Genomic DNA, 18,780 nt, shown 5'->3' with positions numbered 1-18,780 from the left:
AGAGGAAAAGTGTTCCCTATGATGTTTCAGGTATCTAAAAATCCAGAAAAATCCAAATTTTATCCCTTGTAAGGCAGAGGTGGCAAAGCTCCCAAAGGAGGTTTCCACGAAGCAGAAGGAACAATCTTCACTTTGCAGCCAATCATAGAAAATGCGGTTTATGAGACCTCAGAGGTTCCTGCCCCATGTCAGGATCAACTACACCACTCTCATTAGCAGCTTTTCTCTGGCTTTTCTGAAACTCCAGTGCACTCAGAGACCTTTATCCTCCTTCCCTCATGATAGGCATGTAAATACATCCTTTTCTCATTATCTTTATTACTGAGCTCTCTCTTGCTGCCTTGTAAGGCCATTCTTCTTGTCCCTGCTAGACAGGAGCACATCTAACAGTGTCACACAGAACAATTACTGCCTCTTCTCTGCCTGCAGGACCCATCAGGGCCCTGCTCAGCCTCCTCCTCTCCACACTCCCTGCTCCTCACTCCTCACCACAGCCATGGTTTCTCCAGCCATTCCTGCCTCTCCTTCCCTTGTCCTCCCACGTGAGTTATCTCCCTCATTTATTTTAATGACTGCTTTCCTTCCCAGGAATTACTGAAGGAGGAGGTTGTGAGACATCTCCAGTCCCTGGGGCTGAGGCTCCTGTGAGATCTTCAGCCTCCCCCCTGCATTCCTGACTCCTCCAGTATCAACCACTGAACCTTGGGATTATCGCAAATCAAAGGCGACTCCGACAAAGGGGAGAGAATGATGCACCTGACTCTACTGATTTCAGAAAGTTAATTAATTACTTTATTATACTGTATTATTCTATACATTTAAAACTGAATCTGCCAAGCACTCAACCCTGCACTCAACTGCACACACTCTGCACAGAATGTCGTGACTGTCACTCTCAGTCCTGACACACACACACACTCTTGTGTGTGAAACAAAACACCATCACTCTGGATAAACAATCTCCATACTGCATTTTAGTTTGGCACAACACAGGCACAGCAAGTGGTAAGAATTGTGTTTTCCCTTTCTCTGAGGTTCAGAGAATGTGAACCTCAGAAATCGTTGGGAAGAACTGTGCCTTGCTTTTCTCTGTGAAGAGAAATGCGGCAACATGGGATGGTTTAGGTTGGAAACTACCCCTCTGATCATGGAATCCTTTAGGGTGGAAAACCCTTCTCAGATCATGGAGTCCAGCCCTTAATCCAGCACTTCCAAGGCCACCACTGACCCATGTCCCCAAGTGTCACATCCACTTAAGTTTAAATCCCTCCTGGGGTGGCGATGCCACCAGTTCCCAAGGAATGAACAATTCTCACCCCACTGTTGCTCCTGAGCCATTTAACACTGCTTTTTGTTCTTCCAAACAGCAACATGTCCAACTTTTCACTGAGATATGCACCTAAACTACTGAATTCCCACTCCTTTACAAAAAAAGCAAGTTATAATGCTGCACTTCTTACATATTTAAATAACATTCAACTACACGTGTGTCTAAAACTTTGCTGTTAAAAATAACATATTGTTGACATATTGGTGGTTTTTATACAGCCAAGGCATATATTTCAGCAGAATAAAAAGAGAAAGACTCCAGGAAAGGTTCAGGAGTGTCCCTGTAAGTAGGAAGGGGTTCCCAGACAGGGTGCCATGGTTGTATCCCCAATATCAGCGAGCACGGTGTGCCCAGAGCAGGGCTCTGAAGCACAGGAGCCAGGCAGAGTCTTCTGGAAGGTTTAAAAGTATATCCAGCACTTCTGGAAATTCTCATCCAGGCTCATCAGCATATCAATGGAGCAGGGCTCTGCAGGGGTTCCCCCACTGCTGATTTCCTGAGGTGATGAGGGAAGGAGCATTTTAGGGCCACATCCCAGCCTAAATGAGAAACCTTGATCGCCAGGAGACTGAGGAATTTCAGAGAGGAACTCCAACAACCCCTCAAGGGGCACAAAAAGAAAAACAAAACCATTTGAGGATTGACTAAACTGGTTACAGGAAGAGCAGAGATGCCCTGAGAGCACTCATCCCAAGGGATGCCTGAGCTGAGAGATGCTGCATTATTCCCCTCAGACAACAACCACTTGTTTTTACATCCAGCACGTTTTTAAGTAAACATCCTTTTCATTATGCATTTGTTAAAGCAGTGACAGCAGCTGCACCCCCCCAAACAACTCCATCAAATTGCAGTTTGCACATCAAAATTCACAGATAAGAGCACCTTGAACACACAGACTTTGCCTGAGGCTAAATACAAGTTATTTCCTCTCCCTGCAGCAAGGCTGTGACGGTGACATTGCATCAATAAACCAGCTCCCTAAAATTGAAGGAGCAAATTTGTGCATTCCAAGGGATGCAGAGGAGTGATTTTGTGGGATAGGCAACGACAGCAATAAATCGCTGCGACTTTATTTTATGCTGAATAAATTTCTCACTAGCTCAGGTGCCAGTGAGCACACCAAAAGGACAGAGCATGAAAACAACTTCACTGAGGTTCATGAGGAACTTCTGAAACTCTCATTGCTCTGGCAAGGAAATCTTTTTATATAATATAAAAATGTAGACTATATTATTTTTGTTTATTATATGTATTATATGTATTATATTATTGTATATTAAATATATATTATATATAATAATTTTTTTATTTATTATATTATTTATTATATTTATTTATTATTATTTTAGACTGAACAAATTTCTCTCTATCTCAGGTGTCATCCAGCACACTAAAATGACAGAGCATGAAAACAACTTCACTGTAGTTCACGAGGAACTTTTGAAACTCTCATTGCTCTGGCAAGGAAATATTTTTATATAATATAAAAATACAGAATGCAAAACCATAAAAACTACACCATGGCTGCTGGAAAAACCAAGCACGTCTTGATATTACCAGATAATTTGGCTTGAGTGTGATGGCCAATGTCAGAATTCAGACCGAGCTTAAGGAATATATGTTGGTAAGCCACAGCTTTGTGTTACCAGGTTGTATTGATTTTTCTTGCACTGAGAAAAATAAAGATTTTGCTGGAAAAACAAGCCAACATTGCCTTTGAAGCCTTCAAACAGAGACTGGACTCTTTGTCTAAATTGTCTAGTAAATAAGGCTGTGAAGAATTTTCAAATGCTATTTTTTTTTCTTTTTTTGCACAGCAATATCAAAGTCTCCCTTTGTTACCTGCCTCAAAGTAACTGAATTATAGGAAATATTGTACACAATAATGGAGAGCTCCAGAAAACACTGATTTCATCCACATCAGCCAAACTATCTGCAGCAGCTGATCCCCCTGCAATGTGAAGCTGTGCAGTGATGGCACAGATCATATCCACACTTGGAACAGCCTTTATTTCTTTTACATTATGCTTTTTTCCCCCTCAATGCCTTATCCTAAAATTAGAACGGCTCCATCTCCATATATGAAGTTTATAGCGTTGCTGAGTCCATCACAAGGGCACACTGATAAACCCTGTGCTCCTAAATGAAATTCCTCCCTAATAACCTGTCCCAGAAAAGCAGAGCCCTGATAAGAGCTGCACTCCATGCTGTGCATCCTCCTCTCCACTGCCTGATTTTCTGATTTGATTTCAGTGCCACATCTTGCTGTAGCCTTATTCAGCTGCTTTCTCCTCACAGAGTTTTGCAAAAACAAATTCCAAACCTGGTTTGAGAGCAGAATCCTGAGATAAGGTTGGAAACAGAGCAGCTGTGGAAGTATAGATAGAAATCTCAATATATATAGATATATATATGCACATATATTGATAACTATGTATATCTATAGATCTATATAGATATATCCACTCCATCAATACAAATACAGGAAAATTCAGCACTGTGGTTCTCCCTGCAAAAGAATTTACTCAAATCCAGCTGTTGTTGTCTCCATCTCACACAGATTTAGGGAAACTGCTAAATACTAATTCCATGAAGGCTCTGAAATTAGAGCTGATCTCCATTCCACATATTGAGGTTTCTTTTTAAATTAGGTAATAGGTGTGTGGAAGTGGGATAATATTGATAAATGCAATTTTAAAAACAAATTGGTGCTTGGTGATTAAATTAATGGCTGAAAGAAGTAAAGATGTGCATACAAATGAGAGATACATAATAAAGCAAAATATTAATAATCAAAATATTTCTTAAATTCAAGTGTTTTCATGTCCTTGTTGATCTCCATCAAAGAAAGGTGATTGTCTAAACTTGGACTGAGTTATAGGCTCATCATACCCTATAAAAATCTCAGTTAATGTTCTTCACAATATTTACAAGATGTTTTCAAATTGCCTCCAAGTTTGCAACAGTGACAATCCTCATGCTCAGCACTGCAACCACTTCATTCCTCTTTGATTCCTTGAGACTTAATATCTTAAAAATATCTCTTCCCTTGTTCAAACAGCACATTTGGGGTTTTCCACACGTGCAAGACATCCCTCTTTCCCCCAGAACAGCCAATTCCTGCCTCCTAAAGGTTGCACAGTCAAAGCAGGAACCCAAACAACACTTTTAATCTGAAAAATTACCAAAACCAAATCGATGCCCCATTGCCTGGGTTAAACTTTATTCCCATTTTACAGATGGGAAGGGGCAGGACAGTAAAGGGGAGATGTTTGACTGCAGAGAGCAAATAATTCAGCTTCCCATCTTTAAAATCCCAAGAGTTCCCATCCATTTCCTAACTCTGTCCCTGTGAGGAGCAGTGTTCCCAGGCTCCTGACCCTGGGTCTCTCTGGTGCTGCTTTTTCCTTTCTTTCCTCCCTCCTCTGGGGTTCCTGGGAAAGATCCTGCTCTGGAAGGTTCCCACAGATCACATTTTAAACCAATCCAGCCCTTTTTTCCCTTTATAATCAAAATCCCATAGCAGCTGGCAATTCCACACTGAGCTCGTAAGGAAAAAGGGAGTCAAATATTTTGAAACATTTTTTTGCTTCAATTGCAGCCTTTTTTTACCAGCAGAAATTAAGCAATAAATAGAAACTCAATAAAGCATGAAATGTAGCACTTTATGTTTTAACTGTGGGCATTGAAATTGATTTTAGTTCCTCTCTGCAGGGTGTGCTTTGGGGCTTTGCTTGGGGTTTTTACAGATGCCACTCACTCATTCTCAGGGATTTACACACCTCAATAGCTCCTCCACCAAAAACATGACATCTCTTGGCAATAAAAGGTTAAAATTCACTTTGCCCTCTGACTAGAACAGAAATACCTTTGCAAGCTAATGATTGTAACAGGCTGCTCTGTTCCTGAATAAACATTCTAGGGATTTCCTGAGGTGTTGTTTTTTGTCATTTCTTTTTAATTTTTCCCCCCACCTTTTTAATTGAGGGAAAAGAATTTGGAGGGCACAGCCAGCTTAGATGGTATTTCAGTCAGAAATGTGTATATGTTGTCTTTCTATATACTTTTCAAACTGAAAAAAATACATTTACACAGCTTCTGGATATTCATTTTATAGGAAAAAAAAAAATCTTTAAAGCTTCTCCAACTCATCTCCTTCTGCCAGCTTTCCTGGCCAACTCTTTCTTAGTAATGCCAGTAAATGCCAAAAAAAGTCTGGTTTCAACAACGTTCCTGTCTGTTGAAACCAAGAGAGAGGCAGTTTCTGTTGGATACACTGAATTCAGGGATCCCACTCTTTCTCCTGGAGGGAGCGGGCAATGCTAACGCAGGCTTGGAGGACAGAATTCCTCTTGTTGACTTTTCCTGCAGCAGATCCGTGTCCAGAACCTCCTGTGCAAAGCAGGTCCAGCCCTGCCAGGGCAAGGGCCCTTTTTGGGGCAGGGAGGCTCTTGGCTGTCCCAGTTCTCACATCCCAGAGCTTTTGTCTCCCTGGCCAGCAGCATTTCTGTCCCAGGACAGGCTGTACCTCACAGGGAAACAGCGCAGAGGAGGCAATGGCTGAAGATAGAGTGAATAATGGAAGAATGAAAGATACCAGGGTGGGATAGCACCCAGGATTGCTGCCCAGAGGGGCCTGCCATGCCCAGCACGGCCAGAAAATAACATCCACCCAAAAATCAGCCAAAATTGGGCACCTCTGAGAGGATCTGACCCTGCTGTCCCCAGGCAGCAGCTCTGGCTAAAAACCTTTGCTCCTGTGCTCGCTGAGGTGGTCTCAGCTAGTAAAATTCTTCTAAATATTAAAATTATTTATAGTTTCATTTTAACTCAGAATGCCAAATGCTACCACCTTAGAAGGAGGCAGAGGTGTGGCTGCCCCGTTCCTAGAAGAGTTCAAGGCCAGGTTGGAGCAGCCTGGGACAGTGTTAGGTGTCCCTGCCCATGGCAGGGGATGGAATGAGATGAGCTTTGAGATCCCTTCCAAGCCAAACCGTTCTGTGATTCCAGGAATCACAACGATGACTGGCTGGGAAGGGCTTGGCAGGTTCACCCCAAAAAAGACCATTTTAATGCAGGGAATGCTCCTCAAAGGATGTGGTCAGTGCAGAGAGGAGGAACAAAGGAGGAGATGAACCCTGCCAAGGAACCACCCTGGTGGAGGAGAGGGCCAGGAGAGGAAGGGGGAACAAGGTCACGCAGCAGGAGCCAAATGAAGCTGATGCTTTAGGAGGAATGAGGGCAGGACTGAGGAGCTCCTCCTTTGCTGAGCCTGGCTGCAGCTCCAGGGGAACAAAACACTCACATCTCAGAGCTGGGCAGGTGTCAAAGGGCAGGGACAGAGCTGGGGACCCAAACGGAGCTGGACCATCCAGGTGTGACACGGGAGGGACAGCAGCTGTCCCTGGCTCCAGGGACAGGGCCAGCACCAGTGAGTGCAGCTGCTGGGACAGTGACAGCACACAGAGCTCGGAGCGGCCAGGGCCACCAGCACAGGTAAGGGGACACAAACAGTCCCATACAGTGTCACCAGCACAGCTATGGGGACACACAAACAGCCCCACAGAGTGTCACCCGCACAGCTATGGGGACACAAACAGCCCTATACAGTGTCACCAGCACAGCTATGGGGACACAAACAGCCCCAGACACTGTCACCAGGACAGCTATGGGGACACACAAACAGCAACAGGACATTGTCACCAGCACAGCTACGGGGACACAAACAGCCCCATAGAGTGTCACCAACAGAGTACAGTGACTCTGGGCAGAAACAGCTCCAGGACGTTGTCACCAGCACAGTTCTGGTGGCACTGGGCAGAACCAGCCCCAGCACACCCCTGACCAAGCCCAGAGCGCCCTGCAGGCTCTGGCAGCAGCCCCACCTCACACAATATTCAGTGGAAATGCATCTCACAAGGATTTCACCCCCATTCTCTCCCTCAGCCCACCACCTCTGCCACGCTGGAAATTGCAATGTTCAATGTTCAGCTCCAAAAGCTCCACTTTGCTTTAGAGCTGTGTCCTTGAGGAAAGGCACCACACAAATGGGACACGCAATTTCCAGGAGATGAAAACTGAACACAAACTTTCTGCTGCAATACTAAAATGATACAGATAATTTTAACTCATCTACACAAGCTTTTTGAAAGCAGCTGGCAGAGTTTTTTGGCAGTCATTTTATTTCTAGAAAAATACCAACACCTTGAAAGCCTTTTATTGTCAAGATATTCCTGCTGCATTTTAAAAAGCCTTATTATCAATCCTAATTATTTTTTTATCAGGCTTTAAACTGCATATAACCTCCATGACTCCTCATTACAATTCTGAAAAATGAGAAATATTCCTATAGAAGAGACAAATCAACTGGGGCTTGAGTAAATCACATTGAAATAGAATTACAATTCAACAACAAAGGCACTGGGCTTGTTAGCTGTAGGACTCGGTGGATTGACCAGCTCAATTTACTTCTTCACCCTTCAAATACACACTGAGAACAACTCAATTTACTGTGGCTTTCTGAAATAAGGGTCCTCATCACAAAAGATGTCAGCAGCTCATGGTTTCCCCTGCTCAGAGGATTGCAGTCCTTGGAAAAGCCCCAAGTTTTGCTGAAAGGGCTCCTTGCAGGAGCGGCACACTGCTGGTACCAGGGGTGCTGGGTGGGACAGAGCCTGCTCTGGTCCAGGCTTCAGTCTGACCCAAGGCACTCACAACGGGAATTGAGAACAAGGGAGATTCTCCTCCTGCCTGTAAAAAAACCCCAAAACTGATCACATGCTCAGAGCTGGAAAGCAAAGCATTCTTTTAATCCAACACTGAAATTCATACCTTACACTCGCAAGATCTGTTGCAACAGACGTGAAATGGCCAAGCATAAGCTAAATTAATTCAATATGAAAATGCCTCAGTACAAGCACTTTACAAACCCAGCATAAAGCAGGAACTTAGGTTTAGATTTTAATCCCACATCAAAGGGTCGCTAACGTGAACTGCATCATTAAAATCAAAATATTTCCCCCCTCTGTTTTATTGCAGAAAGCACAATCTGTTTGTTTGTGGGGTGGTTTTTTTCCCTTTGAAATGCCAGCCTGAAAACTCGAGTTAAAGTGGATTGCTGCAGCCCCATCAGCTTTTGAAGGATGGCTGGAGCTGGGATCTGAGACACTACCTCATAGCTGGTGGGTCCCCAGCACACCCTCTGCAGAGCCCCTGGTACGGGGAGAGAGGCACAGCTCCCCACCATGATATCACTGCACATCTCCCCTGGCCAAGTATGACAGAATTCCTCCAGCAGCCCAGCCTGACAGGAGCTGGTGAAGGGGAATTTCGCCCCATGGAAGGCTGCAAACCCCCAGGGAGAGCAGGAGGTGTCTGGTGGTTTGTTCCTACAAAACTCTCCATTTTCTGTTCTTTAAAACACCCAGCACTTCCAATAATACCTGAGCATGAACGCTCACACAGAGCTCTGCAAGCCTAACACGCTGTATCACTTAGCTAAAAATGCAATGGCCTTTTTTTCTGGGATGAATCCCAGTTGCTTCACACTTCCCAGTATGCCCAAGTGGCTCAGGCAGGAAATGAATCCTCGTGTATCTAGCTGGAACCAGGGCACTGATTCAGTGCAGACACAGAAAAGAATTTTCCCCACTCAATCACCAGCACCAAGTTTTCATTGGTGGTCCCAGCTCCAGGAATTTCTCAGCCCCGGAGCTGCTGTGTGAGCTCCAGCAAGTCCCTGGAACCAGAACACACCTACCAGCACTTCTGAAAAATGGCATGAATTAAATTATCAGATGGATCAATGGTTAAATGAGGCTGGATGGGAAGAAGGGAACCTGTTTTCTTCCTCCTGAATGAGGTAAGGTGAGAGTTTGAGCTGCTCTGGCTCCCTGGGACACAGAAATTCCCTGACTGCCAGAGGTGCCACGCTCCCTCCCCTGATTGTGTCCATGCAAAACTTCTGCTGCTTCCAAATTAAACAAACACACAAGAGTTATTAACTAATAGAGCATATTTGCACTAATTACTGCTCAGAGTGGCCCTACAAGGCAGGAGTATGTGTAAAAGGAAAAGCAAAAGAAATATCAGATTGTTTACCAGGCTATTAAATTAATGACTTCCAGGTTATTAATTAAAGGCTCAAGGAGAGGATCTCCCAGGGAAGGTTGTGGAGGATTAGTGCTGTTCCTCTGCCTGTGCCAAGCTGCATTCCCAGCTGATGACACAGCTCGTGGAGAGAGCACAGCTCTGCCTCTTATAGTCGATGCTCATGAGTCATAAAAAATATGGAGAGCACTATAAATTCTGGTTATGCCTCTCTCTCTCAAGATATGTAAAACAACCATGTAAAAGAGCTATGAAAGCTGTCCTCTCAGCCTTCAAAGCCTTGCTTAAGCAGCACTGTATGATTCCCCTTAATACAATTGTCTGGAAGTCTAAACTTTGGTAATTATTTCAAATGAAAAGGAGCAGCAGGAGGCTCGGCTGAAGGGAATATAAACAATTATCACTTGCACGAAGGCTATGCCAGTTATGAAATAAACTTGAATGGGTTTGCTCTTGAAAACACTGAGCTCTAAATTAATTATCTGACAGAGTGAGCCCCTCAGCTGTGTATCAGAGCCTGGGAGAGCCACACAGGGGGTGCAGCAAGGAGGGGAAATGGGAACCAGCACAGAGACCTGCCCTGGAATGGGAACCAGCACAGAGACCTGCCATGGAATGGGAACCAGCACAGGGACCTGCCCTGGGAGCTGTGGCTGCCCCTGGAGCCCTGGCAGTGCCCAGGGCCAGGCTGGAGCACCCTGGGATGGTGGAAGGTGTCCCTAAATACAAACTTTAGGGTCCTTCCCAACCCAAACCATTCCAGGATTCTGTGAGTCTGTGTGATGCCCCTATAGGTTCCTAATAAATCTGGAACTGGTGTGGAGACCAAAACTCTGAATAACACCCTGGCTATCACTGCCTTTGCCCCTTCTGCCAGCTTGCAGCTCCCAATGTGTTCTTGAATCTCCAGCATTATTACAGTGGCTTTTTAACAAATTTAAAGTGTTTTTTTTTTCTTCTTGCCAATGGTATTTTGTCTCAATGACAAAAAAAAAATCATCCCAATTTTAGTAGGTGTTGAACTGGGGCCTTAGAGTGAAGGCATAAAAAAATGCGAAAAGGTGAAAAGCATCAGTGTAACACCCAATGGGTGAGATAAATCTGGAGAATCATAAAGATAACCAACAACTGTCAGAGCTGATGATACTTTTATAGGTAGCAGGGAATTTCTCATTGAGATTCATGTAATCAGAGCCCAAAATTCCACACTAATAACCAAGATTCTGATGTTTGCTCCTGAGTACAATCCATGGCACAATACTCAGGAATGGGGCAGGCAGGGATGCAGAAGCTGCTTCCTCAGGAGCACAGGGAGATGCAGGGCATGCTAAGCAGCAGGAAATGGTAATCCTCTGCCACTTCACATGCACAATCTTAGAGCTGTGACAAGTGCACACTTAAAAACCAGAAGAAATATGGTCTAAATATATATTTTATAGCTGGCTTTCATCTTTATCTTCGCATTTCATTGCTAGAGTTTATATTCAAAGCATAACATAACACCAAGAAAGAAAAAAAGAGTGTTGCTACAAGAAAAGGAACTCTGCCTTCTCATCTTTCTTTCTCCCTTTTTTTTAAAAACCCTTCTTTAAGATTTCAATTTGCAGCCCTGATTTATTCCAGCCCGGGCAAGGGAAGGAAACAGATTCACACGAGCTCAGAGTCTGGCCTTGAGCACTCCAGCTTGGTAAAGCAGTGTTACTGATCCCTGAACCCACTGCCCCCTGCCCAGAGGGGAGAGGAATTCCTGATTTATTTGCATTTCCAAGTCACTGGTGTTGGAGAGCTGGAAATGTCCTGCAGGTCTTGCCATCCTCTCTGCCCATTATGAGCACCTTTATTTCTTTTCCTCCGCTTGTCCCTAACTCCAACACAATCCCAATCTCTTGGGGTGTGGGGAGCCACAGAATGAGAGGTCTCACCCTCTGCAAGGAGGGGGAGAGGAGGATTTTCCAATCCATGTTTATATATTGAGGTCAGTGACAGCATTTTAAAAGAGTCCCATGAGGTTCACAGTGACCCAGGTGGATTAAGGGTCTAACCCATTGACCCAGGTAGATTGTGCACAGCTACTTCCCCACAGTCAATTATTTTAAAGAAGTCACACAGCAAAATTTGCTCATTGATTCATATGTCCCCCAGATTGAACATCAAAAATCAAAATCCATCATTTGAAAGCAACCTGGGCTGGCAACTTGCAAACTCAAACCAAGTTCAAGCATCTCAGGGCTTTCCAGCTTCTCAAAGAGTTTTTTAGGAACCACGCTGAGCTCCAGGCTGCAGGTCCTCAAATACCTGCCCAGTTATTTTTATGACTGGCAGCTGTATCCTGACTGGAGCACCCACAGGTTAATTTTGAACTTATACAGGTACAGAGATCAGGATTACAAAATATCCACACTCATCAAAATGTGCAAAATATCCCCCAGAAAGGAAAGCTGCACCTAACTTGCCCATGTTTTTTTAGAAATTTGAGAGGATTAAATCTTCCAAAGCACTTGGTCCTGATTCTCTTTGAGTCCTTGCAGGTGCCAGCAATGGCATGGCAGGTCCTACACAGACAGGGGCAGAGAAAACCCCACACCTGAGTGACTGCTGCCACACCTGAGTGACTGCTGCCCCACCTGAGCCCTCTGGGTTTACCTGCATAGCCCATCACACCAAACCCTCCCAAAACACTTCCCATTTCCCAGGAACTTCATGCATTTTCCAACCTGGACCAAACCCTGGGTCCAAAGCCAGCTCCATTAATCTGTGCCCCTCTAGGAACAGGAGTGCCAGCCCAGGGCAACGCCACACTGGGCACTGCAGCTTTCCCATGCCTGGCAGCACTTCCCCACATTATTTCCACTGGTTCCTAAATTCCTTTAAAGCACAGAAATGGAGCCAAAAGGCCCTCAATGCCCACATGAAACATCTCCTGCCTGTCTCCCCAGGAGGAGGGATGAGGCTCTGGAATAACACCACTGATATTACCTGACCCAGAGCTCCTGTGCTGCAGGCATCTGGCACACACCAAGCCCTCTGTGTCCCTAACAGGGTGTGAGGATAAAAGCTGAAGCCAAACAGATGGTCTTCAAAAAAATCTTCCCCAAAGTGTTCTGTGTACTAAAACACCACTTACCCAAACTCTCATCAAACTTGGCTTGATTTGTGAGTCGCGAGCCAAGTTTGGAAGAAAAATATTCAGCTGGAAATATGTGGGGGGGGAAAGGAGGGGGTTTTTTTTGCTGCACTTAAATAATATAAAATGAAACCACTTTGTTCAAACCTTAGAAATATTTAAGAAAAATAGAACCCAACCCTTGTGTGTTTAAAGCGAGCGCTGAGGTGGGGGGTGGCAATCAACACAGAAGGCAAAGTGCTGAGCACATGAAAAAAGAGAAGTGGAAGGACAACTGGAGCTCTAATGTATAATGACCTATCAACACATGCTGTAATGCACACAGAATTTCAGGGAAGGAGGAAATCACATCTGCAGGGAATATGGGCAGCCATTGTTTGAAGCCCAGGGTGATGTTGCACAACCCTTGAGGGCCCGATCCTGCTGCCACACGGCCCCAAATGCAGCATTTTCTCCTCAGCAGCAACAACTGGACACTCAAAATGGCAGCCACTAAGGCTGGCAAGTGAATATTATATCCAGTTAATAGAAGAATTAGGTAACAGTAAAATATTCCCACTGAAAATTATACATTTTCTGAACTGAAAAACAAAAGAAGATGCCAGGAGAAATGAACCCCAACTAAACAAACAGCATCACACAGTTGTACAAACTGAGGGATTTCCATAGTAGCTTCTCCTATGTATCTATATTTTATCTTTTAAATGTTCTTCCCTATCCAGGATGCTGATGGGCCAAGGGGAAAAGGCCCCAAGTTGTGCTCAGATTGAATATTAGGAAGTAATTTTTCACTGAAAGAGTGGGTAAGAATGGGATGAGGCTTCCCCAGGAAAGTGTTGGAGTCTCCATCCCTGGAAGTCTTAAAGAAATGACTGGATGTGGCACCCAGGGCTGTAGTTTATGGATAAGGTGGTGCCCAAAGGCTGGACTCCATGATCTTGCGGGTATTTTCCAGCCTAAAGGATTCCATGATTCTACAAAAAGTGTTGGCATCAGCACAGAGATCTTCTAAACAGGAAAAAAGCAACAACATTTCTGAAATGGTGCCACCATGAAATCCTGGCCTTGGTATCACAGAGCTTTGACTTGAGTTGGGGAAGGTGGAGAGAAAAACTGAGCTGTCCATTAAATGATCAGCTGTCTCAAGACACAAAACCCTTAATTTACAGTTGGGAAACCCCAAATTCTTTAAACATAATTTAATTACATATCTGTATTTAAAATTGGGGTTTGCCTCTCACTAATTTAAACTTTCATAGGAAACACCTAAATAACGAGATGTCCTTGAAAATGCACATCCCAAGTATATTAAAATAAAATCTGGTTAGAGATAGGCAATTTTTCTTTTTTTCTCCACAGTAAATGGAATTTCCTCACTGCTGCTGAGCAGTCCTGTGTGTTTGTGCCATTAGGCTGTGTGAATTATCTCACATTTTTTGCACAGTGTATGGGCCCTCAACGAGAAAGTCATTAGCTTAATAATCACTGCTGACAGATTCCAAGTGAGAGATTCCAACAGATACTGCAGCGACTCCTGGGGTAAATAAAAGGACAGTTTTATCTCCAAGATGGGAGAGAAGGCTGCACTAAATGATGAGTGTGCTTTCCCAGGGACTAATTGTTAAGCAGGAGTATTTACAGTTAAAGGATTGGGGAATGGGGGCCATCATTGCCAGGCAATTATCTGTACACAAATAACTTTAATCTCTTGGCATTTTTATAGCCACTCCATTATTTGTTTTACCATATATCCTATTGCAATACCATTCCCCTCTTACAAGTACATACTTTTTTTGACTTCCTATACAATTAAATAAAACAGAGGAACACTTTGAAATGAGTTGAGGAACAATAGATCCCACTTAGCCATCAAATACAGCAGTATTTAGCTTTTGTGCTTTTGATCAATATTTATGTGACAAGCTATTCATTACTCTTCTCCTCCACCACTGAAGCTGTTGTTCTTCCCACAGCCTGATGTGCACTTTTGTGTATTTAATTTATAAGTTTCCATGGAAAAGAACTATTCAAAGGGAAGAAAAAAAAAGTGCTGATACAGCACGTGGATCTTTCTACCAAGCCACAAATCTTTTCTAGTGTTCATCTTAAACTGAAAGTAATTCTGGGAAACAAATTAACGATATAAATCACATTATCATTACTCACAGAGTGATACTGGGTTGTAACTCTCTCAGAGAGCTCCAGTGAGTAGCTAAAAGGCCTCTCTCTATATGGAGAATGCCTGTTTCTAATTAAATAATCTAAAAATAGAGTTCCACATACATCTAGGACCAAGCCATCTGTGTTATCTCTCCAAGATAAGCCATTCTGCACCCACTCTGATATCCCTTTCATCACTGCACAGATTCAGAACTGAGCCTGGCCCTTCTCTCCTATTTAGGAAGGGACAGAGGAGAAGAAGGAACAATTTTAATCTGGACAAGCTTTTTTTGAAAGTCAGAGCCCTTGTTTGGAAATATCTTTTCACACCTACTTGTGTCAATCAGCAATGTGATCCAAAGCCACGTCCTGCAAGCAGTGGCAGTAGTCAGGCAGGATTTCTCCATGGAATACTTTCCCAATCCAGCAAGAAAAGCTGTTTCTAATTGGCTCTCTGGGCTGTTTGAATTGCTTTTGCTTGGTTTTTTTCCTCCCTCTCTTTTTTTTTAACTATTTAAAAACTTTACTTGTGCCCTTCTTCATTAAAGTAATTTAAAGAACGACATAAAAACTGAGCTGGAATCAAACTGGGCCTGAGTTAAAAGGTTGGGTAAGAGATTCCCAGGATACATTTGGTGACAATAAACAACAAACTGTCTTCACACTTCAAGAAGGAGATAAAACCCAACCTTTTTTTCCTAAGTGCAGCTTCCTATATCGTTCACAAATGTCTGGGGGGAAAAAAGGAGCAAAGCTTATCAGGGCCTGTCAAGAGGGGGAAACAACCTCAGAGCCAGGGGCAGATCCTGCCCTGGTTAGGGAAGGGGAAGCAGAGTGTGAAGGGAGAGCCTCAGTCCCAGTCCAGCACAGGGATGGAATCTGGGGGTCTCCCATGGGATAATTAAGCCCAGATAATGCCTCAGGCTGCAGCAAGCACAGCATTATTTCCACTGGTCCCTAAATTCCTTGCTGTCAGACTGTATTTACCAAACAAACCTTTTTAGTGTGCTTGCCCCTCCCTCAGTTTTCATTTTGCTGCTGCATGACAGAATCTCAAGCAATTAAATTGCTATTATTTCACTTTGAACTTTCATTTCTGCAATCAGAAAGAAGAATGCATCTCTGCAGGAAAAAGGTATTCCTTTCAACCAAAATCCTTATCCATTTCTTAAATTAAACAGGCAGCAATTTCAGATATGTGGCAACAATGTTATAAAAACACTCTTATAGGGTGAAAGTGCATTAAATTCCCCCAACAGCCTTTAAATTGTTACACACCTCAGAATAAACAAATAGGCAAAATGAAGACTGACCTTTGAATAAATGCCATGCACTGGTCTCCACTGCTCTCCATTCAGAAGGAAGGGAATTGTTATCTCATAATCTTTGTCCTGGTCCTTGGACAGCTGCATCCTTGGGGACTCCTCTTTGCTGCCCACATTGTCACCTAAGGACAGGGAGAGGCACCTCAGGTTAGCTGGGAAGAGCACCTGGCAAGGGGAACATTGGTACTTGAGGGGCTTGGCAGCACATTCAAAAGGAAATCATTCAGGAAAAGGATTAAACATGAAACTTGGAATGTCAGAGTCAAAACCTACAGGAATTTCAGAGGGAACCTGTGGAATCAGAGGGGTTCAGAGGAGTTGGAGGGGATTAGATGGTGGCAGCAGAAGACAAAGACTGCACATTAAGAGTAGAGATATCAGGATGCAAGGATAACATCATAGAGGATGAACAACCTCATTAGTGGGGAAAAAAGGTCTGGGAGAGAAAGAGAAGATAAACTCATTGAAATAACACTCTACTCCTCCACAAGCAGATGAGTTCCATTCATACCACCAGGTCAAAGAGCTGTTTGCATGCAGCATTTATCAAGTGGCTTTCCTCTCCCTAAACACATTAATGGCATTGTGCCTGTCCAGGCAGAGCCCTAAAACCAATATCCCAGGACAAGAGCTGGAAAAATAACTGAGAATAAATCAAAGAGGAGACAGGGATGGCCTCCAGGTGCCACAGGACAGTCCAAACTCTGCTGGGGTTTGCCATACTCTCTGTGCTCACCTAAAGCTCTCATGAAGGATGGATGAAGAGTCATATCTGAGCAGAATTAGCCCCATTTAACCACTGTTAGGTTTAGCTTAAAAACATCTGTGTTGTCATTATGGCTAAGGCAATGTGAGCAGAAATAAAATCTGGCATTTTTCAACGTGCTTTTAAAAATACAACACTTGACCTAAAACACACCAAAAAACAAACAACAACAAAAAAACCACTAAAATCAAAACAAACCCCCCCCAAAAAAAAAACAAAACAAAACAGAAAACTACCTCGCAAGGTAAAAAGATAAAATACATTGGAGAGAGGAAAGGTGTTTGTTATAGAGTTCTTACACCCCTTTAATGCAACCCAAGTGACTGAGGGCTGGGAGGACACAGTGTCAGCCCTTAGAAGAGATGATCCAAAGCTGGCCCAAGATTTGGTTGTCCCCTGGGGAGGCACATGAGACACCATCTCATCAGCCTGGGAGGGTCCAGACAGAACTCCAAGCCTTTATTCCCATTATCAGGCAGGAAGCTCCCTGCTCAGAACAGCGATTTATGAAGCATATCTCAGCAAAATGAGAAAAGTTTGGCTCCAGCCCTGCTCTCCTTTCTCCTTGGACAACTTGAGCAATCTCAACCGCACAAATTAAATGGCTCAGGCCCTTCTATTATTTAGTAGGGTTTGCATTCTGGAAGTGTCATGAGATCCAGGTTTTCAGAGCCCCTTGGAGGATCCTTATCCTCCCATGGATGTGTTGTCTGCACCATGGTGATTTCAGGAAACATCAAAGCCTCTCTGATGCTCCTCCATGGGCCTTCCCTGACCATTCTGCAGAGCATGAACCTCCCAGCATTACCCAAAACAGCAGAAAAAAGGGAGGGGCTCAGCATTTGTGCACAGATGGGTTATTCCCTAAACAGACAGCCTGCTCTGGAAGTGCAGCAGCTATAAAAACACAACGGGAGAAGGGAGGAAAATCCACACAAAGATTCAGTTTTGCCACTCCTTCTCTTCCATCCCAATGAAGTGATGCCCGTGGTGCACAACAAAGCAAGGTTACAACGAGCAAATTTCATCTGCCACACGTGCTTATTTATCTGCTGAAAAAGCTCATTGTGCAGAAGTGTTGATAGTCTGGAGACAGACATCAAGACAGGTTTATAGGCAGCAGTTATATCTTTATTGGAAAAGATAATTTATTTGGGGGGAAACAAAGCAGACAAGCTTCAGGGTTTGGAAATCTTCTGAAGCCACAGCATTTATAAAACACAAGATCAATTTCTGTCTAGTTGCTCTCCCTGAGCCAGATACTTGGCTGCTTATCTGAATGTTTTTATTTAAATTATTGGGTGTGATAAAAATCACAGCTTCCTGTGGAAGGCAGAGGAAGCAGTGCAGCCCAATTCTGGGCCTCATTCTGGAGATAATTTGGGCACATGCATTGTGCACTTGCTTAGCTCCCAGCTGCCCTCAGTGTGATAGAAGCACAGCACAGTGCTTTTTGTATATCAAATAATGTTTTTCTCATGAAATTTCATTATATTTATGGGATGGGTATATTTCTGAAAGATTGCAAAATAAAGAAACCTGTATGGCTGATAAATAAACTCTAACCTAGTCTTTAAATTAAAAAAAAAAAAAGATGGGGAAGATAAATAGGTAAATCCTTTAAATAGGTTTCTGCAGCCTGATTCAAAGAATAGGGGGTAGTCTTATCTATGTGTTATCTATGAAAATAGTCTTATCTAAGAAAATAAGAAAATAAGGGAAGCCTGGAAGAGCAAGCCACACTTATCCTGAGCAGGAGAGATCTGAAAGGCCACTGAGCAATGGGACACGGACATGGGGAGAGGAATATTCTACATCAGGAGGGAAAAAACCCACAAAAAATGTAAGGAGAGGGCCAGGCCAAAAAAATAAAGCGGAAATAGTGCAGGAAACTTGGGGAATAATGGGATACACCAGGTGGGTACAAAGGTGGGATAGTTCCTGCTACCCTGGAGAGCCTTTGGCC

The 18,780-nt window shown here is 43.6% G+C and overlaps 1 protein-coding gene across 1 annotated transcript in view; it reads right to left on the bottom strand.

Moving 5' to 3' along the window:
- The window catches only part of ADAM12 (ADAM metallopeptidase domain 12), a 182,216-nt gene that overhangs the window by 146,856 nt on the left and 16,580 nt on the right, over nt 1-18,780 (bottom strand). The window contains exon 2 of the mRNA XM_054277234.1: nt 16,037-16,170. Coding sequence (XP_054133209.1) covers nt 16,037-16,170 — 134 coding nt within the window. The remainder of the gene's footprint in view (nt 1-16,036; nt 16,171-18,780) is intronic.

This window comes from Melozone crissalis, unplaced genomic scaffold (assembly GCF_028551555.1).
Source record: "Melozone crissalis strain CALT ecotype California unplaced genomic scaffold, PUWL_Pcris_2 ptg000019l_1, whole genome shotgun sequence".
Lineage (NCBI taxonomy): Eukaryota > Metazoa > Chordata > Aves > Passeriformes > Passerellidae > Melozone > Melozone crissalis.
The sequence above is the reverse complement of the archived record's forward strand: the minus strand, read 5'-3'. Positions and strand labels throughout refer to the sequence as shown.